The 26,170-nt window shown below is 51.4% G+C and overlaps 1 protein-coding gene across 5 annotated transcripts in view; it reads left to right on the top strand.

The window, feature by feature from the left end:
* Positions 1–26,170, top strand: part of SHANK3 (SH3 and multiple ankyrin repeat domains 3) — a 163,146-nt gene that overhangs the window by 76,482 nt on the left and 60,494 nt on the right. For all 5 annotated transcript variants that reach the window (XM_086886258.1, XM_086886255.1, XM_086886256.1 and 2 more), the window contains 3 exons: positions 1,167–1,242; positions 11,645–11,727; positions 25,542–25,666. In XM_086886258.1, coding sequence (XP_086742384.1) covers positions 1,167–1,242; positions 11,645–11,727; positions 25,542–25,666 — 284 coding nt within the window. The remainder of the gene's footprint in view (positions 1–1,166; positions 1,243–11,644; positions 11,728–25,541; positions 25,667–26,170) is intronic.

The raw sequence follows: 26,170 nt of genomic DNA, 5'->3' as shown, positions 1-26,170 counted from the left end.
CAATTCCGAAGGGCCGGAATGTCCGGAGAGGGAGGAGGGAATTCCGGAATTCCTGAATTCCTGTTGGAATGGAAAGTGCCAGGACCGGATGGGATCATGGAGCTGTCAGGATCTGCTGGAAATTCGGGATTCACTGGAAATTCAGGATCTGCTGGGAATTCCTTCCCTCCCTTTTCCCTCCTCTTTCCCAGATTTTCCTTCCCTCCCTCTCTTCCCCCCTTTCCTTTCTTCCCATTTTTCCCTTTCCCATTTGTTCCCACTTTTTCCCACTTTTTCCCATTTTTTCCCACTTTTTCCCATTTTTTTCCCATTTTTCCCATTTTTCCCATTTTTTCCCATTTTTTCCCACTTTTTCCCACTTTTTCCCATTTTTCCCCATTTTTTCCCATTTTTCCCCATTTTTCCCATTTTTCTCATTTTTCCCCATCTTTCCCATTTTCCCCCATTTTCCCCATTTTTTCCCCATTTTTTCCCCATTTTTCCCCCATTTTTTCCCCATTTTTTCCCCATTTTTCCCCATTTTTTCCCCATTTTTTCCCCATTTTTTCCCCATTTTTTTCCCATTTTTGTCCCATTTTTTCCCCATTTTTTTCCCATTTTTTCCCCATTTTTTTCCCATTTTTTCCCCCATTTTTTCCCCATTTTTTCCCATTCCCCTTTTCCCTCCAGGAATCCTTTCCCAATTTCCTCCTCAGCTCCTCCCTCCTCCTCACTCCCATCCGGACCTTCCCAAATTCCTCCTTTCCCTTGGAATTCCCCTTCGGAATCCGAGCTGGGAAAAGTCTGGAAAACTCCGGCGGGCTCATTCCCGGCTTTTCCCTCCCTCGGGATCAGCGCCGGCTTCTCCCTCATTCCCAGTTTTCCTCGGCATTCCCGGTGACCTCCGGATTCCCAGGAGCATTCCCAGCTCTTCCCAAAAAAACGGAAGGAAACAGGAATAGGCTGGAGCCTCATTCCAGCCGGGAATTCCTCTGGAATTTCCCCCCCCCGGATGATTCCCGGCTCCGACATTCCCAAGAATTCCTCGGCCACACGAGGGCCTCTCCCCCCCACGGATTCTCCTCATCCGCCGAGAAATTCCCACCGGGAATTCCCGGCTTTTGCTCCTCCTCGGGGGAGGAAAAACTGGGAATAATCCGGAATTCCGTGGATTTTTTCCCCCGCAGAAACCAGGGAAGACCGGACCAAGCGGCTTTTCCGGCACTACACCGTCGGATCCTACGACAACTTCACCTCCCACAGGTAAGGAGCCGCTCCCGGGAATCCCGGGAATTCCAGGAATTCCAGGAATTCCAGGAATTCCAGGAATTCTGGCAATTCCGGGAATTCTCCTTCCCGCGGGAAAATCCCGCCCTTTTCCACACCGAGCTCCGGAATTCCGTGGGAAGGGGATTTTTTCCGGGAAGAAGGGGGGGAGGTCTCTGGATATCCAAGATTTTTGGGAATTCTGGGAATGTTGATGCATTTCCTGGTTGATATTCCAACCTTCCGGGAATTCCTGGGAATTTTTCCTCATTCCCAACTCGTGTTCCGACGGAGAATCCGAAGTTCTGGAGAATTCTGGGAATTTTATCCCCTTCCCATCCCAGCGGAGGATCCAAAATTCCAGAGAATTCTGGGAATGTTTCCCCGTTCCCGCCTGGATTTCCAGGGGAGAATCCAAGATTCTGGGAAAATTTGGGAATGCGGCCGGCAGGGTGACATTCCCGGATTGTGGCTTTGGGAATGTTGGGTTTGGGAGCTCTGGAATTCCCGGATCCGTGGAATTCCGGGAATCTCAGAGCTCATCCGCAACATTCTCCTGCTTTTTTTGAGCTCCTTATCCCGAATTTTGCTTCCCGGAGAATTCCCGGCTCCGAGGAATTGGAGGAGATCCTTGGAATTCCCGGGATTTGCTGCTCCGGGGCCGTTCCTGTCGGAAAAATCGGGAAAGAGGGGAAAAAAAAATGAGGTGAAAAAAAATGAGAGGAAACTCCGGAAAATCCCTGCTGGGATCGCGGGAAGAGCGGGAAAAAAGCGGGAATTCCCGGACTAGGCGAAATTCCAAGGAAAGGAGGGATTGAATCCACAGGAATCCCGGGATTTCCTTTGGGAATCAAATCCTGGGAAAACACCAGGAGGGGCTCTTGGCCACGAGTTGGAATTCCCGGGAATTTTCACCGGGAATTTTCACCGGGAAGCGCCGGAATTCCGACAGAGGAATGGGGCAGGAAGAGGAATTCTGGGGAGAGAAAAACTTGGGAAGATCCCAAAATTCCACAAATCCCTTGGAGCCGGGAATGCTCAGGGGGAGGAAAATTTGGGATAAGGAGCTCAAAAAAAGCAGGGAAACGTTACGGATGAGCTCCGAGATTCCCGGAATTCTGTGGATCCGGGAATTCCTCGTCTCAAAGCAAATCTAAAGGGAATTTAAAGGGAAAAAAATTGGGAAGAGGCCAGAGTGGGATTGGATCCACAGGGAGGGCTTGGATTGATCCCGAAAATCCTTTGGGAATGGTTTGGGAAAAGTTGGGATCCCAGAATTCCCAGGGATTCAGTGGGATCATGGAGCGGTTCGGAATCCCCGGGAATTTCGGGATAAATCTGGATCTGAGACGGAAAAACTCGGCCGGGATGGAATTCCCGGCATTCCCGGGTTTCCTTTGGAATCGGGAATCCCTCAAAGGCAGGAGCCGGGATGTGCCGGATGATCCCAAAATTCCCATCATTCCCGAAATCCGGGAATGGGAAAACCGGGAAAATCCACCCGGAGGGGACGGATCCCAACCCGGATTTTTCCGGAAGGGAAATCCCGGCGGGAATCGCCTTGGGAATGAAAGGAAAGGATCGAGGAAGCTCCAAATTAATTCGGGAATTAAAGGCGGGAAGGGGAAAAATCGGGAGCAGGGGCCGATCCTGGATTTGTGGCGGGATCAGGGAGAATTCCTGGAAAACCGGGAATTTTCGCTCCTGGAATGCCGGGGCTGGAAAAAGGCGGGGAGATGGAAAATGCTGGAATTTTGGCGGCGGGAATGACGGGATTGTGGAATTTGGGAATTGTGGAATTGGGGTTTTTTTGGGAAATCTGGGAATTCCTTCCCGAGTTTCCAAAGCTGGAGTTTCCCTGCACAAAGGGGCTGAGTTTCCGTTGGAATTCCAGCTGGAATGGGACCAGGAATGGGATTGGGAATGAGAACGGGAATTTTCCCCATCCCTGTGGAATGCCGGGAGTTAAAGGTTGGGTTTGGATCATGAAAAACTCTGGAAAATGATTGGAAAAGGATTGGAAAAATCATGGAAAAGAAATTCCTGGAGAAGCCTTTGGTGCCCGAGGCTGAGTGGAAAACCTGGAACAGGAGCTAGAATGGGAATGGGAATGGGACCAAGAATGGGATTGGGAATGGGAGCTGGAATTTTCCCCATCCCTGTGGAATGCTGGGGGTTAAAGATCGGGTTTGGATCCTGCAAAACTCCGGAAAACCCTTGGAAAACTCATGGAAAACCCATGGAAAAGGAATCCACCGCCATCCCAGCCTTTGGTGGCCACAGCCGAGTGGAAAACCAGGAACAGGAGCGGGAATCCCGGGAATGGGACCTGGAATGGGACTGGGAATTTTCCCCTTCCCTGTGAAATGCCGGGTGTCAAAGCTCGGGTTTGGATCAGGAAAAACAATGGAAAACTCATGGAAAACTCATGGAAAACTCATGGAAAAGGAATTCCTGGAGAAGCCTTTGGTGCCCAAGGCTGAGTGGAAAACCTGGAACAGGAGCTGGAATGGGATTGGGAATGGGACCCGGAATTGGACCGGGAATGGGATTGGGAATGGGAACTGGAATTTTCCCCGTCCCTGTGGAATGCCAGGAATTAAAGGTCGGGTTTGGATCAGGAAAAACAATGGAAAACTCATGGAAAACTCATGGAAAAGGAATTCCTGGAAAAGCCTTTGGTGCCCAAGGCTGAGTGGAAAACCTGGAACAGGAGATAGAATGGGAATGGGAATGGGACCAAGAATGGGATTGGGAATGGGAGCTGGAATTTTCCCCATCCCTGTGGAATGCCAGGAGTTAAAGGTCAGGTTTGGATCAGGAAAAACTCTGGAAAACTCATGGAAAACTCACGGAAAAGGAATTCCTGGAGAAGCCTTTGGTGGCCGCGGCCGAGCGGAAAACCTGGAACAGGAGCTGGAATGGGATTGGGAATGGGAGCCGGAATTGGACCGGGAATGGGACCAGGAATGGGATTGGGAATGGGACCTGGAATTTTCCCCGTCTCTGTGGAATGCCAGGAGTTAAAGATCGGGTTTGGATCCGGCAAAACTCCGGAAAACCCTTGGAAAACTCATGGAAAATCCATGGAAAAGGAATTCCCAGCGAAGGCTAGCCCAGCCTTTGGTGGCCGCGGATGAGCGGAAAACCTGGAAGAGGATTTGGAATCCCGGGAATTCTCGTTCCCTCCGGAGCGGCGGGAGTTAAAGGTGGGAGTCGCTCTCGGCGCCGCCCCCGGCAATTCCAGCTCTTTTTAGAATCCCGGGAATGGGCGGGAATGGATGGAGCCGTGATTCATCCCGGCTCCCACGCTTCCCGAGGCACCTGGAACCCGCCCACATTCCCGGTGACGCTGATCCCGCTCCGCCCACATTCCCAAAGTTTGGGGAAAAGCAGGAAAAAAAGCCACCCTGGAAAGAATTCCAGGGAAAAAAAGAAAAACCCGGAGCGATGTGGGATAATGGGAATGTTCGGGAATGATCCCGAGTGCCTTTTCCGACCCAAAAATCCCCGGATTCCAAAGGAAAAGGGGGAAATCGGGAAGGGAAATCCTGGATCCGCTCGGTTATTCCAGGGGGAAAAGCGTCCCAGGGAATGTTGGAATGACTGGAGAGGGATTCGGCTCCCTGGGAATTTTTGGATTCCTGAGGCTGCTGGAGGAATCCCCAAAATCCATGGAATTCCCGAGGTGGGAAAAACGAGGTGACCAGGGCTGGAATTCCGGGAATTCCTCGGATACCTCCAGGGCTGGAAATTCCATGGGAAAATCCTGGAATGGCTCGGGTGGGAATGGAGCTGGAATTCCGCCCAATCCCAGCCTTTGGAATTCCAGCCCAGCCGGGAGAATTCCCAAATCCCGGCTCTTTTTTCTCCCATGGAATGGGAAAAGCGTCTCCGCAGAGCCCCTCGGGTCTGCTCTGGCCAGAATTCCCAGTTTTCCATGGAATTCAGCCTTTCCCAAGCCATTTTTGGCCTTGGAATGTGATCACGGATCCCCCTGGGATCCTTGGAAGCTTCCAAGGCCGGGTTGGAGCGGCCTGGGATCATGGAATTCCGGGAATTCCTGGAATTCCCTTCTCAGCCAAACCTTTCCAGGATCCCGAGATATTCCCGGCGCTCCCCGCAAACGGGAGCCGATCCCAGACAATTCCAGAGGCTCGGGAATTCCAGGGAAACCTTTCCAAGATGAGTTTCCCTTCCCATCCTCCCTCCCCATTCCCATTTCCATGGAACGGCGCCGCTCCAGCCCGGAGCTTTTCCAGCTTTTTCCAGGATTCCAAGAATCCCATCCCGCAATTCCACGGCCGGATCCGGGATTTGGGAAGTGCAAAATCGCTTGGGAATTGGGAATTGTCTCCCTACGGAATCGATTCCAGGAGCGGAATTCCAGCCGGGAGGGGGCAGAGGGACAATTCCCGCAATTCCAGGCTGCTCCAAGATTTTCCTTGGACATTCCCAAGATCCAGGGGCAGCCGCAGCTGCTCTGGGAATTCCAGCCCATCCGGGAATTCCCAATTCCCAAAATCCCACCCCCATCTCCCCTTGCCAGGGAATTCCCTCCATTCCCAGCTCTCCCAGCCTGGCATTGGATCCAAAGGAATTTTGGGATCCAGGGGTTTCCCTGGGAATCTCGGCACTGCAGGAAGGGTCTCCCTTCCCTTTCCCAGCCCCAACTTCCAGAAAAATCCCTCGGGATGGACCCAGAGCCTCCCAAATCCCAGAATGGTTTGGGATGGGATCCAGGGACCTTCAATCCCATCCCATTCCAATCCCACCATCCCAGGCTGCTCCAAGCTTTCCTTGGCCATTCCCGGGATCCAGGGGTGGCCCCAGCTGCTCTGGGAATTGTCTCCCTATGGAATGGATTCCCAAAGTGTTCCCGGTGCTGGATCCATTCCCTGCCAGTGATCCCGGCATCCACTCTTTCACGGTGATCCGGTTGATCCAGGGTGTCCGAGGTGTTCCTGGCAGGATCCCATCCCTTCCCAGTGATCCCGGCTCCAGATCCCTTCCCTCCCGGTATTCCCATCATTCCCCTCATTCCCATCCCTCCCCAGTATTCCCATTTTTCCCTGCTGCTTTCATCCCTCCCCAATATTCCTGACTTTCCCAACATTCCCAACATTCCCAGCCCCTCCCACTGTTCCCCTCTCTCTGCATCCCTCTCCAAACATTCCAAACATTCCCAAACATTCTCAATATTCCCAATCCCTCCCACTTTTCCCATTCCTCCCGAACATTCCCAACATTCCCCATCCCTCCCATCCCTCCGACTGTTCCCATCCCCCTCCAACATTCCTCATCCTTCCAAATCCCTCCCAGCATTCCCATCCCTCTCCATCCTTCCCATCCCTCCAAATCCCTCCCATCCCTCTCCAACATTCCCGTCCTTCCCATCCTTTCCAATATTCCCATCCCTCCAATTCCCTCCCAACATTCCCATTGTTCCCATCCCTCCCAACATTCCCATTCCTCTGATTCCTTCCCACTGTTCCATCCCTCCCAACATTCCCATCCCTCTCCCAACATTCCCATCCCTCTGGATCCGTCTCATTGTTCCCATCCCTCTCCTAACATTCCCATCCTTCCCATCCCTCTCACAGTTCCCATCCCTCCATCTCTCTCCAACATTCCCATCCTTCCCATCCCTTCCCAACATTCCCATCTCTCCCAACATTCCCATCCCTCCCAACATTCCCATCCCTCCCAACATTCCCATCCCTCTGATTCCTTCCCATTGTTCCCATCCCTCTCCCATATTTCCATCCTTCTCATCCCTCCCAATATTCCCATCCCGCCCACTGTTCCAATCCCTCCCCATCCCTCCAATTCCCCCCAACATTCCCATCCCTCCCAACGTTCCCATCCCTCCGATTCCTTCTCAATGTTCCCATCCCTCTCCCAACATTCCCATTGTTCCCATCCCTCCCAACATTCCCATCCCTCCCAATGTTCCCATCCCTCTCCAGAATTCCCATCCCTCCCCTCCCATTGTTCCCATCTCTCCCATCCCTCCCCATCCCTTCCCAACATTCCCATCCCTCCGATTCTTTCCCAACATTCCCATCCCTCTCCAGAATTCCCATCCCTCCCCCCCTCTGTTCCCATCTCTCCCAACATTCCCATCCCTCTAATTCCCCCCAACATTCCCATTGTTCCCATCCCTCCCAACATTCCCATCCCTCCCATGTTCCCATCCCTCTCATCCCTCCCAACATTCCCATCCCTCTCCAACATTCCTCATCCCTTCCCAACATTCCCATCCCTTTCACAGTTCCCATCTCTCCCAACATTCCCATCCCCCTGATTCCAACAATCCCATCCCTCCGATTCCCTCCCATATTCCCATTGTTCCCATCCCTCCCAACATTCCCATTGTTCCCATCCCTCCCAACATTCCCATCCCTCCCAACATTCCCATTGTTCCCATCCCTCCCAACATTCCCATTGTTCCCATCCCTCCCAACATTCCCATCCCTCCCAACATTCCCATTGTTCCCATCCCTCCCAACATTCCCATCCCTCCGATTCCCTCTCACTGTTCCCATCCCTCCCAACATTCCCATCCCTCCGATCCCTCTCCAACATTCCCATCCCTCCGATTCCCTCCCGCTGTTCATTCCCATCCCTCCCAACATTCCCATCGTTCCCATCCCTCCCAACATTCCCATCCCTCCGATTCCCTCCCGCTGTTCATTCCCATCCTTCCCAACATTCCCATTGTTCCCATCCATCCCAACATTCCCATCCCTTCTGGATCCCTTCCCAACATTCCCATCCCTCCGATTCCCTCCCGCTGTTCATTCCCATCCCTCCCAACATTCCCATTGTTCCCATCCCTCCCAACATTCCCATTGTTCCCATCCCTCCCAACATTCCCATCCCTCTGATTCCCTCTCACTGTTCCCATCCCTCCCAACATTCCCATTGTTCCCATCCCTTCCCAACATTCCCATCCCTTCCGGATCCCTTCCCAACATTCCCATCCCTCCGATTCCCTCCTGCTGTTCATTCCCATCCCTCCCAACATTCCCATTGTTCCCATCCCTCCCAACATTCCCATTGTTCCCATCCCTCCCAACATTCCCATCCCTCCGATCCCTCTCCAACATTCCCATCCCTCCGATTCCCTCCCGCTGTTCATTCCCATCCCTCCCAACATTCCCATCGTTCCCATCCCTCCCAACATTCCCATCCCTCCGATTCCCTCCCGCTGTTCATTCCCATCCTTCCCAACATTCCCATTGTTCCCATCCATCCCAACATTCCCATCCCTTCTGGATCCCTTCCCAACATTCCCATCCCTCCGATTCCCTCCCGCTGTTCATTCCCATCCCTCCCAACATTCCCATTGTTCCCATCCCTCCCAACATTCCCATTGTTCCCATCCCTCCCAACATTCCCATTGTTCCCATCCCTCCCAACATTCCCATCCCTCCGATTCCCTCTCACTGTTCCCATCCCTCCCAACATTCCCATTGTTCCCATCCCTTCCCAACATTCCCATCCCTTCCCATCCCTCCGATCCCTCTCCAACATTCCCATCCCTCCGATTCCCTCCCGCTGTTCATTCCCATCCCTCCCCCTCCCCTCTCCCGCTCCCACTTCCCGGCTCCTTCCCGGATTATCCCGGCTCTGATGTCAGCCCTGCGGCCCCTCCCCCTCCCGCCGGAGCCGCTTTGGGGAGGGGGCTCCCCTCCCCCCTCCCCCTTCTCCCCTCCCCCCTCCCCCTCCCCCCTCCCCCTCCCCCTCCCTCCATCCATCGCCGCTGGATCATTCCCGGTTTTTCCCAGGGATCCGTCCCTTAGCAACGCGCCGGAATTTCGGGATCGATCCTGCGGGATCCAGAGGATCGAAACTCTGCCCCGCTCATCCGCCGCTTCCAAACGAGATTCCCGCATTTTTTTTTTTTTTGGGAAAAAAACGTGGGTTTTTTTGGGAAGAGCCCGCTCCCGATGAGGCTCCGCGGGTGAAGCTGCGGATCCCGGAATTCCCGGAATTCCAGAATTCCTCTGGACTGCGAGGGATCGCGGTGGGCAGCGGGGGAGATCCAGGATTTTGGGGGTTTTTATCCCTTTTATTCCTTCTTTTTCCTCCTTTTCCTCCCGCCGAGGCGATTTTCCGTCTTTTTTGGTGTAAATTTGGGAATTAAATAGAAAAAGGAAAATCCAAGGGGAAAAAATAAAGCAACAAAAAAACTGGGAAGAAAATCGAGGAGGAGAAAAAAAAATCGAGAAGAAAACAAAAAAAAACGGGAAAGAAAAAAAAATCGAGGAAAAAAAATCTGGGAAATGAGGAAAATCAAGGAAAAAAAATCCAGGGAATAAGAAAAATCAAGGAAAAGAATCCAGGGAATAATATCGAGGAAAAGAATCAAGGAAAAAAAAATCCAGGAAAGAAAAAACCGTGGAAAAAAAAATTAACAGAGAATAAGAAAAATCAAGGAAAAAAATCAAGGAAAAAAAAATAATTCAGGAAAGAAAAAAATAGAGGGAAAAAAAAATCCAGGAAATAAGGAAAATCAAGGAAAAAAAATCCAGGAATTAAAAAAAATCAAGGAAAAAAGTCCAGGGAATAAAAAAAATCAAGAAAAAAGAAAATCCAGGAAATAAAAAAAATCGAGGAAAAAAAATCCAGGAAAGAAGAAAATCAAGGAAAAAAAAATTCCCAGGAAATAAAAACTCAGGGGAAAAATAGAAAATCAAGGAAAAAAAATTCCAGGAAATTAAAAAAAAATAAATAAATCCGGGAAATTTTAAAAACCCGGAAGAAGGAAAAAAAAAGAGGAAGAGAGGGAGGAGAAGGCGAGGAGGAGGTGACAGGGCCACATCTGGATGGGGACAGAGCCACACCTGGATGGTGACAGCCATACCTGGATGGTGACAGCCACATCTGGATGGTGACAGAGCCACACCTGGATGGTGACAGCCACTTCTGGAGGGTGACAGCCACATCTGGATGGTGACAGCCACACCTGGATGGTGACAGCCACATCTGGATGGTGACAGAGCCACCCCTGGATGGTGACCAGAGGCCACCTGGCTGGTGACAGAGGCCACCTCTGGATGGTGACAGGGCCACATCTGGATGGTGACAGCCACATCTAGATGGTGACAGCCACACCTGGATGGGGACAGGGCCACACCTGGATGGTGATTGCCACATCTGGATGGTGACAGAGCCACATCTGGATGGTGACAGAGCCACACCTGGATGGGGACAGCCACACCTGGATGGTGACAGAGCCACCCCTGGATGGTGACTGCCGCACCTGGATGGTGACAGAGCCACACCTGGATGGGGACAGCCACACCTGGATGGTGACAGGGCCACACCTGGATGGGGACAGCCACATCTGGATGGGGACAGACACCGCTTCTTCAAGTGCCACCCCCAGCAGGTGACAGAGCCACCCCTGGATGGTGACCAGAGGCCACCTGGCTGGTGACAGAGGCCACCTCTGGATGGGGACAGAGGCCACCTCTGGATGGTGACAAGGGCCATGTGGATGGGGACAGAGGCCACTCCTACAAAGGCCACCCCTGGATGGTGACAGAGGTCACCCCTGGATGGTGACAAGAGCCACCCTCAGCTGGTGACCAGGGCCAGCCGTGGATGGTGACAGAGGCCACTCCTACAAGGGTCACCAGGCTGGTGACAAGGGGCACCCAGGCGGTGACAGAGGCCACACCTGGATGGTGACCAGAGCCACCTGGATGGTGACAGAGGCCACTCCTACAGGTGCCACCAGGCTGGTGACAGGGGCCACCCTTGGATGGTGACCAGAACCACCGGGGAGGTGACAGAGGCCACCTCAACTGGTGACCAGAGCCACCCCCAGATGGTGACCAGAGCCACCAGCCTGGTGACAGAGGCCACCTCTGGATGGTGACAGAGGCCACCCCCAGATGGTGACCAGAGGCCACCTCAGCTGGTGACCAGAGCCACTGGGGAGGTGACAGGGGCCACCTCTGGATGGTGACAGAGGCCACCCCTGGATGGTGACCAGAGCCACCAGCCTGGTGACAGAGGCCACCCCCGGATGGTGACAGAGGCCACCCCTGGATGGTGACCAGAGGCCACCTCAGCTGGTGACCAGAGCCACTGGGGAGGTGACAGAGGCCACCTCTAGATGGTGACCAGAGCCACCAGCCCGGTGACAGAGGCCACCCCCGGCTGGTGACAAAACCCATCCCCGGCCACCACCAAGCACCACCGGGCCGCCAACAAAAGCCACCCCTGGCTGGTGACAGAGGCCACTCCTCCCAAAGGCCACCCCCAGGCGGTGACAGAGCCCCGGTGGCCGTGTCCCCGCGGTGTCCCCGCGGTGTCCCCGCGGTGTCACCATGGTGCTGCGCTCTAACCCCGGCATCGCCCTGCTCTGCTCTTTCCTGCCCAGCGACTACATCATCGAGGAGAAGGCGGCCGTGCTGCAGAAACGCGAGCATGAGGGCTTCGGCTTCGTCCTCCGCGGGGCCAAAGGTGAGCCACCATTCCTTTCTCCCGCATTTTATTCCCGGGGTTTTATTCCCGCGGTTTTATTCCCGTTTTTTCCCGTTTTTCCCGGTTTTTTGGGGTTTTTTTTTGGGTTTTTTGGGGTTTTTTTGGGGTTTTTTTTGGGTTTTTTTGGGGTGGATTCAGAGCCGGGATGGGGTTTTTAGGGGGGTTGGAGTGAGGTTGGGGGTTTGGGGTTTGGAGGGGGTTTGGGTGCCGGTGCTGTGGAATTTTTGGGAATTTGGGGTTCTTTTTACTTGAGGGATTCTTATTCCCGGGATTTTCATTCCTGGGATTCTCATTCCCAGGCTCCGAAGGGATTTTCCTCCCTTCTTTTGTGCCTGGTCCTGGTGCTGAGGCTCGGGATTTTGGGGGATTTTGGAGCTGCTGATGCCGTGGAATTTTTGGGATTTGTGGCTTCTTTTCTCTGAGGGATGAATGCTCGGGGTTCTCATTCCCGGGATTCTCATTCCCAGGCTCCGAAGGGATTTTATTCCCTGCTTTTGTGCCTGGTCCTGGTGCTGAGGCTTGGAATTTTGGGGAGTTTCAGTGCTGGAACTGCTGCTGCTGCTTTGGAATTTTTGGGAATTGGGGTTCTCATTCCCGGGGTTCTTATTCCTGGGATTCTCATTCCCGGGATTCTCATTCCCAGGCTCCAAAGGGATTTTCCTCCTTTCTTTTGTGCCGTGTCCTAGTGCTGAGGCTCAGAATTTTGGGAGATTTTTCTGCTGTTGGTGCTGCTTTGGAATTTTTGGGAATTGGGGGTTCTTTTTCCTGAGGGATTCTCATTCCCGGGATTCTCATTCCTGGGATTCTCATTCCCAGGCTCCAAAGGGATTTTCCTCCCTGCTTTTGTGCCTTGTCCTGGTGCAGAATTTTGGGGGATTTTGCTGCTGGAGCTGTTGGTGCTGCTCTGGAATTTTTGGGGAATTGTGGCCTCTTTTCCCTGAGGGATGAACGGCTCGGGGTTCTCATTCCCGGGATTTTCATTCCCAGGATTCTCATTCCCAGGCTCCAAAGGGATTTTTCCTTCCTGCCTCGTTCAGTATCAAGTCTGGGGTTGTGGAATTTGGGGGGATTTTGGTGCTTTTGGTGGTGCTTTGGAATTTTTGGGAATTTTCCCTCCTTCTCCCCGAGGGATAAACAGCTGGGAATTCTCATTCCCAAAAATCCCGGAGGAATCCGAAGGGATTTTCCTTCCCGGATTTCTGCTGCTGCCGTTGGAATTTTTTGGGGGGGGGGTTGCTGTGGATGCCGCTCGGAATTCCCAGGAATTATCACTTTGCTTCCCGGAGGGATCAGCGACCCCTGCCCGGCTCCGGAGCCCCATTCCCAAAAATCCTCCGAAGGAATTCCCTCATTCCATCTTTTCCTTTCCCGCTTTCTGGGGGTTCTGCTTGGAATTTTTGGGAATTTTCACTCCTTTTCCCTGTGGGAATCAGCGGCTCCTGCCCAGCTCCATCCCAGGCTTGGAATTCTCGGAGCTTTTCCCTGGATTTTGGCCGGGGAGAGTCGAGGACTTTGGGCATCCCTGGGGAAAAACCGGGAGAGCTTTTCCCTCTCTCCCCATTCCGGAGCTCATTCCCGGCTCATCCCAGGGCCGGGATCATTCCCGGGATTTTTTTTCCCGTGGCTTCTTTGGCCAGAATTCCGCCTTTTTCTGCGGAAAAAAAAAAAATCCCTCGGAGACTCGGGAATGTTCCTGTGGATTTTCGGGAAGAGGAGGCGGGAAAATCTCGGGATGCAGGGACCTCTCCACCCCCGGCATTCCCGGGAGCAGAGGGACGGCGGAGCCGTTTTCCACGTGGGAGGAAATCTGGGAAGAGCTGCAGATCCCGGCTGGAATGGGATTTTCCAGCCGAATTCCTGGCTTTTCCCTCATTCCCTCCCTTCTCCCTAGGTTTTCCATCCCGGCGGGAATTTCGCTCCCGTTCCCTACGGATTTTCCATCCGCGGAACACCGGGATCAAAATGGCATCCGGAGGGTTTTTATTTTTTTCCGGGATCGATCCAATGAAGTTTTTTTTGTGTTGGAAAAACTGGGAATTTTAATCCCATTCCTGGTTTTTCCCCCCCTTTTTTTTTTCCTTCCCCTTCCTGGTTCCCGTTCCGTTCCGGGTTTCCCTTCCTGTGCTGAGGCTGAGGGAAGATCTCAGGGATTCGGGAATTCTGCGGGATTCGGGAATTCTGGGGGATCTGGGAATTCTGCGGGATCTGGGAATTCTGCAGAACATGGGAATTCTGCGGGATCTGGGAATTCTGCAGAACATGGGAATTCTGCGGGATCTGGGAATTCTGCGGGATCTGGGAATTCTGCGGGATTCGGGAATTCTGCGGGATTCAGGAATTCTGCGGGATTCAGGAATTCTGAAGGATCTGGAAATTCTGCAGAACATGGGAATTCTGCGGGATTCAGGAATTCTGAAGGATCTGGAAATTCTGCAGAACATGGGAATTCTGCGGGATTCAGGAATTCTGAAGGATCTGAGAATTCTGCGGGATCTGGGAATTCTGTGGGATTTAGGAATTCTGCGGGATTCAGGAATTCTGCAGGACATGGGAATTCTGCGGGATCTGGGAATTCTGTGGGATTCAGGAATTCTGCGGGACACGGGAAGCTCGTGGATTCAGAGGGATCCTGGCATGGAAGATCCAGAATCTGGGAATTCTCCCTCTGAATCAGCATTCCCAAATTATGGAAGTGCCTCGGAATCCCCTCATTTCCCAGCCCCTCATTCCATGGATTTTGGGCTGGGATTCCATGGATTTTAGAGCAGGAATTGGCCCTGTCCCTCTGCCTTTGGATTTTCCTGGAAAAACATTCCAGGCCTGTGGGGAAAACAGGGAAAAGGGGCTGGAAAAGTCAGGACTGGAGCTTCATTCATGGAGGGAGGGGGATTTTGGGAATCCTTGGAGGAATTTGCTCTTCCTGCTGCAAATTCCTCCCTGGAATGTTCCCATCCATGGGGTCCTTCCCAGCCCTGCCCGATTCCTGAGGGGAATGTCCTCATCCCATGGATCCCATGGATCCCATCCCATCCCATGGATCCCATCCCATGGATCCCATGGACCCCATGTATCCCATAGATCCCATCCCATCCCATCCCATCCCATCCCATCCCATCCCATGGATCCCATCCCATGGATCCCATCCCATGGATCCCATCCCCTCCCATGGATCCCATCCCATGGATCCCATCCCATGGATCCCATGGACCCCATGTATCCCATAGATCCCATAGATCCCATCCCATCCCATCCCATCCCATGAATCCCATGGATTCCATCCAATCCCATGGATCCCATCCCATCCCATGGATCCCATCCCATGGATCCCATCCCATCCCATGGATCCCATCCCATCCCTTGGATCCCATCCCATGGATCCCATCCCATCCCATCCCATCCCATCCCATCCCATGGATCCCATGGATCCCATCCCATGAATCCCATGGATTCCATCCAATCCCATGGATCCCATGGATCCCATGGATCCCATCCCATCCCATGGATTCCATCCCTTGGATCCCATCCCATGGATCCCATCCCATCCCATCCCATCCCATCCCATCCCATCCCATCCCATCCCATAGATCTCATCCAGTGGATTCCATGGATCCCATCCCATGGATCCTATGAATCCAATCCCATGGATCCCATCGCATCCCATGGATCCCATCCCATCCCATGGATCCCATCCCATCCCATGGATCCCATCCCATGGATCCCATCCCAAGGAACCAAGTTATTCCCGTTTATCCCGGCCCCTGCAGAGCTGATCTTTCCCCATCCCCAATCCCTCGGGAATTCCCAGGGAATCCTCTGGAATCTGAATCCCTGGAATTGTCCCAGGAGCAGCCGTGGATCCACGGGATCCTGGAATGTCAGCATTCAGGGGTTGGATATTCCAGGTGGGAATTCCCTGAGCTCGGAGCTTGCTGGGATCTGTGGGATGCTTTGGGAATTCCCAGAGTTGGGAACTCTCTGGGATCCCTTGGGAATTCCTGGAATTTGGAACTCTCTGGGATCCTTTGGAGGTTCCTTTGGGAATTCCCAGAGTTTGGAACTCTCTGGGATCCTTTGGGAATTCCCAGAGTTTGGAACTCTCAGAATTTGGTCCCTCCAGGATGGAATTTGGTGTCTCCAGGATGGATTTGGTGTCTCCAGGATGGGATTTGGTGTCTCCTGGATGGATTTGGTGTCTCCAGGATGGGATTTGGTCCCTCCAGGATGGATTTGGTGTCTCCAGGGTGGGATTTGGTGCTTCCAAGATGGAATTTTGTCTCCCTGGATGGGATTTGGTATCTCCTGGATGGAATTCAGTGCTTCCAGGGTGGGATTTGGTTCCTCAGGATGGGATTTGGTGCTTCCAGGATGGGATTTTTTTCACCCGGGTGTGATTTTGTCCCTCAGGATGGATTTTGACCCCGCTCCAGAATGGAATTATGTCCCCCAGGATGGGATTTGGTCCCTCAGGATGGAGTTTGAGCCTTCCAGAATGGAGTTGGTGCTTCCAGGATGGAATTTTGTCCCCTAGGAAGGGACTTGATCCTCCTGGATGGGATTTCGTTCCCAAGGTTGGGATTTTGGTGTTTCCAGGATGGGATTTGGTCCCTCAGGATGGATTTGGTGCTTCCAGGATGGAATTTGACCCCCCCCCAGAGTGGAATTGGTTCCCCAGGATGGGATTTCATCCCCCAGTTTGGGATTTGGTCCCTCAGGATGGAGTTTGAGCCCCCCAAGATGGAATTTGGTATCTCCTGGGTGGAATTTGGTGCTTCCAGGATGGAATTTTTATTCCCCAGGATGGGATTTGATCCTCCAGGATGGGATTTTGTCCCTCAGGGTGGGATTTGGTCCCTCAGGATGGAGTTTGACACCCCAGGAAGGGATTTTGGGCTTCTGGGATGAAATTTGCTGTCTCCAGGATGGATTTTGGTGCTCCCAGGTTGGATTTTTGCCCCTCTTGATAGAATTTGGTCCCCAGGTTGGCGTTTGGTCCGTCCAGGAAGGGATTTTGTTCTCCTGGATGGGACTTGGTGCTTCCAGAATGGATTTTGGTGCTTCCAGGATGGAATTTTGTCCCCCGGGATGGGATTTGGCTCCTCAGGGTGGGATTTGGTGTTCCCAGGGTGGGATTTGGTATCTCCTGGATGGAATTTAGTGGTTCCAGGAGGGAATTTTCTCCCCCAGGTTGGGATTTGGTCCCTCCAGGTTGGGATTTGGTCCCTCCAGGTTGGGATTTGGTCCCTCCAGGATGGATTTGGTGTTCCCAGGATGTGATTTGGTTCCCCAGGGTGGGATTTGGGTCTCCAGGATGGAATTTTTGCTTCGAGGATGGAATTTGAACCCCCCCAGGATGGAAATTTGTCCCTGCAGGAAGGGATTTGGTCCCTCCAGGATGGAATTTGGTGCTTCCAGGATGGGATTTTGTCCCTCAGGGTGGGATTTGGTCCCTCAGGATGGAGTTTGACACCCCAGGAAGGGATTTTGGGCTTCTGGGATGAAATTTGCTGTCTCCAGGATGGATTTTGGTGCTCCCAGGATGGATTTTTGCCCCTCTTGATAGAATTTGGTCCCCAGGTTGGCGTTTGGTTCCTCCAGGAAGGGATTTTGTTCTCCTGGATGGGACTTGGTGCTTCCAGAATGGATTTTGGTGCTTCCAAGATGGAATTTTGGCCCCCCGGGATGGGATTTGGCTCCTCAGGGTGGGATTTGGTGTTCCCAGGGTGGGATTTGGTATCTCCTGGATGGAATTTAGTGGTTCCAGGAGGGAATTTTCTCCCCCAGGTTGGGATTTGGTCCCTCCAGGTTGGGATTTGGTCCCTCCAGGTTGGGATTTGGTCCCTCCAGGATGGATTTGGTGTTCCCAGGATGTGATTTGGTTCCCCAGGGTGGGATTTGGGTCTCCAGGATGGAATTTTTGCTTCGAGGATGGTATTTGAACCCCCACAGGATGGAAATTTGTCCCTCCAGGAAGGGATTTGGTCCCTCCAGGATGGAATTTGGTGCTTCCAGGATGGGATTTTGTCCCTCAGGGTGGGATTTGGTCCCTCAGGATGGAGTTTGACACCCCAGGAAGGGATTTTGGGCTTCTGGGATGAAATTTGCTGTCTCCAGGATGGATTTTGGTGCTCCCAGGATGGACTTTTGTCCCTCTTGATAGAATTTGGTCCCCAGGTTGGGGTTTGGTCCCTCCAGGAAGGGATTTTGTTCTCCTGGATGGGATTTGGTGCTTCCAGAATGGAATTTGGTGCTTCCAGGATGGAATTTTGTCCCCCAGGATGGGATTTGGCTCCTCAGGGTGGGATTTGGTATCTCCTGGATGGAATTTAGTGCTTCCAGGAGGGAATTTTCTCCCCCAGGTTGGGATTTGGTCCCTCCAGGTTGGGATTTGGTCCCTCCAGGTTGGGATTTGGTCCCTCCAGGATGGATTTGGTGTTCCCTGGATGTGATTTGGTTCCCCAGGGTGGGATTTGGGTCTCCAGGATGGAATTTTTGCTTCGAGGATGGAATTTGAACCCCCCCAGGATGGAAATTTGTCCCTGCAGGAAGGGATTTGGTCCCTCCAGGATGGAATTTGGTGCTTCCAGGATGGGATTTTGTCCCTCAGGGTGGGATTTGGTCCCTCAGGATGGAGTTTGACACCCCAGGAAGGGATTTTGGGCTTCTGGGATGAAATTTGCTGTCTCCAGGATGGATTTTGGTGCTCCCAGGATGGACTTTTGTCCCTCTTGATAGAATTTGGTCTCCAGGTTGTGGTTTGGTCCCTCCAGGAAGGGATTTTGTTCTCCTGGATGGGATTTGGTGCTTCCAGAATGGAATTTGGTGCTTCCAGGATGGAATTTTGTCCCCCAGGATGGGATTTGGCTCCTCAGGGTGGGATTTGGTGTTCCCAGGGTGGGATTTGGTATCTCCTGGATGGAATTTAGTGGTTCCAGGAGGGAATTTTCTCCCCCAGGTTGGGATTTGGTCCCTCCAGGTTGGGATTTGGTCCCTCCAGGTTGGGATTTGGTCCCTCCAGGATGGATTTGGTGTTCCCAGGATGTGATTTGGTTCCCCAGGGTGGGATTTGGGTCTCCAGGATGGAATTTTTGCTTCGAGGATGGAATTTGAACCCCCCCAGGATGGAAATTTGTCCCTCCAGGAAGGGATTTGGTCCCTCCAGGATGGAATTTGGTGCTTCCAGGATGGGATTTTGTCCCTCAAGGTGGGATTTGGTCCCTCAGGATGGAGTTTGACACCCCAGGAAGGGATTTTGGGCTTCTGGGATGAAATTTGGTGTCTCCAGGATGGATTTTGGTGCTCCCAGGATGGATTTTTGCCCCTCTTGATAGAATTTGGTCCCCAGGTTGGGGTTTGGTTCCTCCAGGAAGGGATTTTGTTCTCCTGGATGGGACTTGGTGCTTCCAGAATGGATTTTGGTGCTTCCAGGATGGAATTTTGTCCCCCAGGATGGGATTTGGCTCCTCAGGGTAGGATTTGGTGTTCCCAGGGTGGGATTTGATATCTCCTGGATGGAATTTAGTGCTTCCAGGAGGGAATTTTCTCCCCCAGGTTGGGATTTGGTCCCTCCAGGATGGGATTTGGTTCCTCCAGGATGGATTTGGTGTTCCCAGGATGTGATTTGGTTCCCCAGGGTGGGATTTGGGTCTCCAGGATGGAATTTTTGCTTCGAGGATGGTATTTGAACCCCCACAGGATGGAAATTTGTCCCTCCAGGAAGGGATTTGGTCCCTCCAGGATGGAATTTGGTGCTTCCAGGATGGGATTTTGTCCCTCAGGGTGGGATTTGGTCCCTCAGGATGGAGTTTGACACCCCAGGAAGGGATTTCGGGCTTCTGGGATGAAATTTGCTGTCTTCAGGATGGATTTTGGTGCTCCCAGGATGGATTTTTGCCCCTCTTGATAAAATTTGGTCCCCAGGTTGGCGTTTGGTTCCTCCAGGAAGGGATTTTGTTCTCCTGGATGGGATTTGGTCCCTCCAGGATGGATTTTGGTGCTTCCAGGATGGGATTTTGTCCCCCGGGATGGGGTTTGGTCCCTCAAGATGGAATTTGAGCCCCCCAGGATGGAATTTGGTATCTCCTGGATGGAATTTGGTGCTTCCAGGATGGGATTTTGTCCCTCAGGGTGGGATTTGGTCCCTCAGGATGGAGTTTGACACCCCAGGAAGGGATTTTGGGCTTCTGGGATGAAATTTGCTGTCTCCAGGATGGATTTTGGTGCTCCCAGGATGGATTTTTGCCCCTCTTGATAGAATTTGGTCCCCAGGTTGGCGTTTGGTTCCTCCAGGAAGGGATTTTGTTCTCCTGGATGGGATTTGGTGCTTCCAGAATGGATTTTGGTGCTTCCAGGATGGGATTTTGTCCCCCTGGATGGAATTTGGTGTCTCCAGGATGGAATTTGGTTCCTCAGGACAGGATTTGGTGCTTCCAGGATGGAATTTTGTCCCCCTGGATAGAATTTGGTCCCTCAGGATGGAGCTTGAGCCACCCAGGATGGATTTTGGTGCTTCCAGGATGGGATTTTGTCCCCAAGGATGGGATTTTGTCCCCCTGGATGGAGTTTGAGCCCTCCAGAATGGATTTGGTCCCTCCAGGAAGGGATTTGGTGCTTCCAGGATGGATTTGGTGTTCCCTGGATGGGATTTGGTTCTCCTGGATGGGATTTGATTCCCCAGGAAAGGATTTGGTGCTTCCAGGATGGAATTTTCTCCTCCAGGATGGGATTTTGTTCCCCAGGGTGGGATTTGGTTCCTCAGGATAGGATTTGGTTCCTCAGGATGGTATCTGGTGTCTCCAGGATGGGATTTGGTGCTTCCAGGATGGAATTTTGTCCGTCTGGATGGAATTTGATCCTCCAGGATGGAATTTTGTCCCCCTGGGTAGAATTTGGTCCCTCAGGATGGAGTTTGGTGCTCCCAGGATGGAATTTTGTCCCGCAGTTTGGGATTTGGTCCCTCAGGATGGAGTTTGAGCCCCCCAGGATGGATTTGGTCCTTCCAGGACGGAATTTTGTCCCCCAGGATGGAATTTGGTCCCTCCAGGCTGGATTTTGGTGCTCCCAGACTTTCCTGGTGACCCAGCTCTTCCAGATCTTCTCCCACAGCTGGCTCTGGAATTCCAGCTGGGAATTGTGGGAATTGAAGCCCAGGAATTCCCAACTCCCTGACCAGAGCCGTGCTGGCTCCTCAGGAAGCTCCAACTCTGCTTCCCGGAATTCTGAGTCTGGAGTTTTGCTGGGAAAGGCTGAACCTTCCGGTCAGGGAATTCCCTTCATTCCCGGCGGGAACTTCCTGGATTTCATTCCCAACTTTTTGGTTTGCTCCTCCCATTGGATGGGAGGCTGTTCCCGCTGGATTTCATCCCTGGGAGGGCGTTCCGGGATGGATTTTCCATGATTTCCGCACCCGGAGCATTCCCGGGATGGGGTTGGGAATCTTCGGTCCCAAACTCCTTTTGGGAATGGCTGAGCTGGGAGAGGCGGATCCGGATTCCCAGGATTTGCTGGGATTTGCTTCCTTCTCCTCTTCCCTCTCCATCCCCGGGCCTTGGAAAACCTGGGAGAAAAATTCCCGAGGCCAGGAACGGGGTTTGGAGCAGCCTGGGAAAAGCAGGAAGTGCCCGAGGGTTGGAATTGGGTGGGATTTGGGTCCCTTCCCACCCAAAACATTCCAGGATTCCAGAACCGGGAGCTCCCAACGCCGGGAGGACGCGGAAATCCCGGAGCAAATCCAGAGGAGGGGAAAGGATTGGATCAGCTTTCCTCTGGAAATCTGGGAATGTTCCCCTGGAGAAGGGAAGGATCCAGGGAGAGCTTCCAGAACATTCCAGGGGCTCCAGGGGAGCCGGGATTTGGGAAAGGCCTGGGAGGGACAGGACGCAGGGAATGGCTCCAGATTGGAAAAGGGGAATTTGGGAAGGAATTCCCGGCTGGAATGGAATTCCCAGAGCAGCTGGGGCTGCCCCTGGATCCCGGGAATGGCCAAGGAAAGCTTGGAGCAGCCTGGGATGGTGGGATTGGAATGGGATGGGATTGAAGTTCCCTGGATCCCATCCCAAACCATTCCAGGATTCTGGGATTTGGGAGGCTCTGAATCCATGCCGAGGGATTTTTCTGGAAGTTGGGGCTGGAAAAGGGAAGGGAGACCCTTCCTGCAGTGCCGAGATTCCCAGGGAAACCCCTGGATCCCAAAATTCCTTTGGATCCAATGCCAGGCTGGGAGAGCTGGGAATGGAGGGAATTCCCTGGGCAAGGGGAGATGGGGGTGGGATTTTGGGAATTTGGATTTCCTGGCTGGAATGGCGGGAATTCCCAGAGCAGCTGGGGCTGCCCCTGGATCCCGGGAATGTCCGAGGCTCCGGAGCAATCGGAGCCTCCTGGGATAGCGGGAGATGAAATCCTGGGAGGAGCCCGAAGGGTTTGGAGAGCATTCCCGATATTCCCTGGGAATGTCTAAAAATAGGGATGAGCTGTCAGGTGCTCACCGCTTCTCCCGGGAAAGGCAGAAATCATGGAATGCCATCCGTGGGAAGTGGCTGCGGAGCTTCAGTGGCAGGGAAAGGTTCCCTGGGAAAAATCCCGCCTAAAATCTGGGAAAAAAACAGAGAAAGGAGGAAAAAATTCTTGGATCCGGATGGAATCGGAGGCTTGGAGTTGTTGGGAAGGGAGAGGAAGGCTGGGAATGTTGCTGGAAGGACTTTGGAGAGGCCGCCGGGATCCGTCAGCTCCTGAAATCCCATTTTTTGGGATGATTGGGAAGGATGAGGATCTGCTCCTGGCGGATTTGGGAATGAGGAGACAGTGGGAAGGGCCCTGCTGGGAATGAGAGGGATGAGGGAAAACTTGGGATGAGGAAGGCGGGGAGGATGGAACGGATCCATTTTCCGGGATCCGAAAGTTTGGGATCGACCCCGGGCCAGAATTCAGGGATGCTGGGAATGGAAAACTTCCAAGGAAATCTCCTGGATCCCAGGGGGATCTTTGGGATGGGCTTTGAGCTCCTTCCTAGCCAGAATTCCGGAATTCTGGAATCCTTCCCATGGAATTCCGGCAGCGCCTCGGGAAGGGCCCCGGCCTGGCCCAGGGGAGGCTGGGATGGGATTTTTGGGAATTTTTCCATGGAAAAGGCGCTCAGGCCTCGGCAGGGGTGGCCCAGGGAGGTTTGGAGTCACCGTTCCTGGAGGAATCCAAGGAATTCCTGGATATGGCTCTGCTCGGAGCGACCCCTCCCACTATCCCAGACTGCTCCAGCCTGGTGGAAGTTTCCAGGGAATTCACGGAGTTCCAATCCCTGGAATCCCAAAAAAACTGAGGATTCTTCATCGGGAATGTGGGGCTGGGGGGGCTTTGGGAGCGCTGGGAATGGTCGGACCCGATAGGATTGGCAAAGGGATTTTCCAACCCAGGGGACTCCCAGATTCCATCATTGATTCCATCACTGATTCCTTCATTGATTCCTTCATTGATTCCATCACTGATTCCTTCATTGATTCCTTCATTGATTCCATCTTGGATTCCATCATTGATTCCATCTTGGATTCCATCATTGATTCCATCACTGATTCCTTCATTGATTCCTTCATTGATTCCATCTTGGATTCCATCATTGATTCCATGATCTATTCCATTATGGATCCCATCACTGATTTCATCATTAATTCCATCATTGATTCCATCGTTAATTCCATGATTGATTCCATCTTGGATTCCTTCATTGATTCCGTGATTTATTCTCTTATGGATTCCATCATTGATTCCTTCATTGATTCCATCATTGATTCCATCACTGATTCCATGATTGATTTCATCGTTAATTCCGTGATTGATTCCATTTTTGATTCCATCTTGGATTCCTTTATTGATTCCATGATTGATTCCATTATTTCTTCCATCATCGATTCCATTTTCAATTCCATTTTTGATTCCATCACTGATTCTACTATTGATTCCATCATTGATTCCATCTTGGATTCCATCATTGATTCCATGATTTATTCCATTATGGATTCCATCATCAATTCCATCATCAATTCCATCATTGATTCCATCATTGATTCCATCATTAATTCCATGATTGATTCCATCTTGGATTCCTTTATTGATTCCGTGATTTATTCTCTTATGGATTCCATCATTGATTCCTTCATTGATTCCAACATGGATTCCATCACTGATTCCATCATTAATTCCATCATTAATTCCATGATTGATTCCATTATTTGTTCCATCATCGATTCCATTTTCAATTCCATTATTGATTCAATCACTGATTCTACTGTTGACTCCATCCTTGAGTCCAACATGGATTCCATGATTGATTCTATCGTTGATTCCATTATCAGTTCCATGATTGATTCCATTTTCGATTCCACCTTGGGTTCCATCAGTGATTCCATTATTAGTTCCATCATGGATTCCACCTTGGATTCCATCAATTCCTTCATTGATTCCAACATGGATTCCAATATTTATTCCATTATGAATTCCATCATCGATTCCACCTTGGATTCCATCGATTCCTTCACTGATTCCATCATTAATTCCATGACGGATCCCATTATTTGTTCCATTATTGGTTCCAACATGGATTCCATGATTTATTCCATTATGGATTCCATCATGGATTCCATCATTGGTTCCACCTTGGATTCCATTGATTTCTTCCTGATTCCATTATTAGTTCCATCATTGATTCCATCTTGGATTCCATCCTAGATTCCATGATTGGTTTCATTATTAGTTCCATTATTGATTCCATCATCAATTCCTTTATTTATTCCTTCATTAATTCCATCCTAGATTCCATCCTGGATTCCATTATGGATTCCATCATTGATCCCACCTTGGATTCCATTGATTCTTTCCTGATTCCATTATTAGTTCCATTATTGATTCCGTCATCGATTCCATTTTTGTTTCCATGATTGATTCCATGATTGATTCCATCTTGGATTCCTTCATTGATTCCATCATTGATTCCATGATTGATTCCATTATTAGTTCCATTATTGATTCCATCATCAATTCCTTTACTGATTCCATCACTAATTCCATCATTGATTCCATCATGGATTCCATCATTAATTCCATGATTGATTCCACCTTGGATTCCATCAATTCCTTCATTGATTCCATCATTAATTCCATCATTGTTTACATGATTGATTCTATTATTGATTCCATCACAGATTCCTTCATTGATTCCATTTTCAATTCCATCTTGGATTCCTTTATTGATTCCATTATTTATTCCGTTATGGATTCCATCATTGATTCCATCATTGATTCCAACATGGATTCCGTCATTGATCCCGTCTTGGATTCTTTGATTGATTCCATGATTGATTCCATCCTTGATTCCTTGATTGAGTCCTTGATTGATTCCATCATTGATTCCTTGATTGATTCCTTGATTGATTCCATCCTGGATTCCATGTTTGATTTCATCTTGGATTCCATGATTGATTCCATCATTAATTCCCTCATTGATTCCCCCTTGGGTTCCCCTTGGATTCCCCTTGGATTCCATCCCTGCACTGGAATCACAGACAGGACGGGGGTTCCCAACCTCGGCCGATTCCAGGGAATCTTGGATCCCGGAAAAATTCCCAAATTCCCCCTGGAATTTTCCCCATTCCCGATGGGATTCAACCCCCCTCGGATCGGGAACAACCGAACTCCGCGGCTTTCCCGACCCCGTCATTCCGCGATTTTTAGGAACTCTGTGGCCAATCCGAGCCTTTCCCTTCTGGAATTCCCTTGGAAAAGGCTCCATTCCCTTTCCCGGTGTTTTCCAGCCGAGACCCCGATCGAGGAGTTCACGCCCACGCCGGCGTTCCCGGCGCTGCAGTACCTGGAATCCGTGGATGTGGAAGGAGTCGCCTGGAGAGCGGGATTGCGCACGGGGGACTTCCTGATCGAGGTGAGCTCTTCCCGGAAATTAGGGGCGGTTCCCGGGAATTTCGGGGGATTTCTCAGGAATTTCACAGGAATTTCAGGGGATTTCCAGGGAATTTTGGAAATTTTTCGTGAATCTGAGGGATTTCATAGGAATTTTGTGGATTTCCCAGGAATTTGGGGCATTTCGCAGGAATTTACCAATAATTTGGGGGATTTCCCATGAATTTTGGGGGATTTCCCATGAATTTCCCAGGAATTTGGGGGGATTTCCCAGGAATTTGGGGAATTTCTTGCAAATCTGGGGGATTTCCAGGAATTTTTGGGATTTCTCGGGAATTTGGGCATTTCCCAGGAATTTCCCAGGAATTTTGGGCATTTCCCAGGATTTGGGATGATTTTCCAGGAATTTTGCTAATTTCCCACTAATTTGGGGGATTTCCCATGAATTTCCCAGGAATTTGGGGAATTTCCCACAAATCTGGGGGGTTTCCCAGGAATTTCCCAGGAATTTGGGGGCATTTCCCAC

The sequence above is a fragment of the Cyanistes caeruleus genome, chromosome 4 (genome assembly GCF_971803275.1).
Source record: "Cyanistes caeruleus chromosome 4, bCyaCae1.hap1.1, whole genome shotgun sequence".
Classification (NCBI taxonomy): Eukaryota; Metazoa; Chordata; class Aves; order Passeriformes; family Paridae; genus Cyanistes; species Cyanistes caeruleus.
The sequence above is the reverse complement of the archived record's forward strand: the minus strand, read 5'-3'. Positions and strand labels throughout refer to the sequence as shown.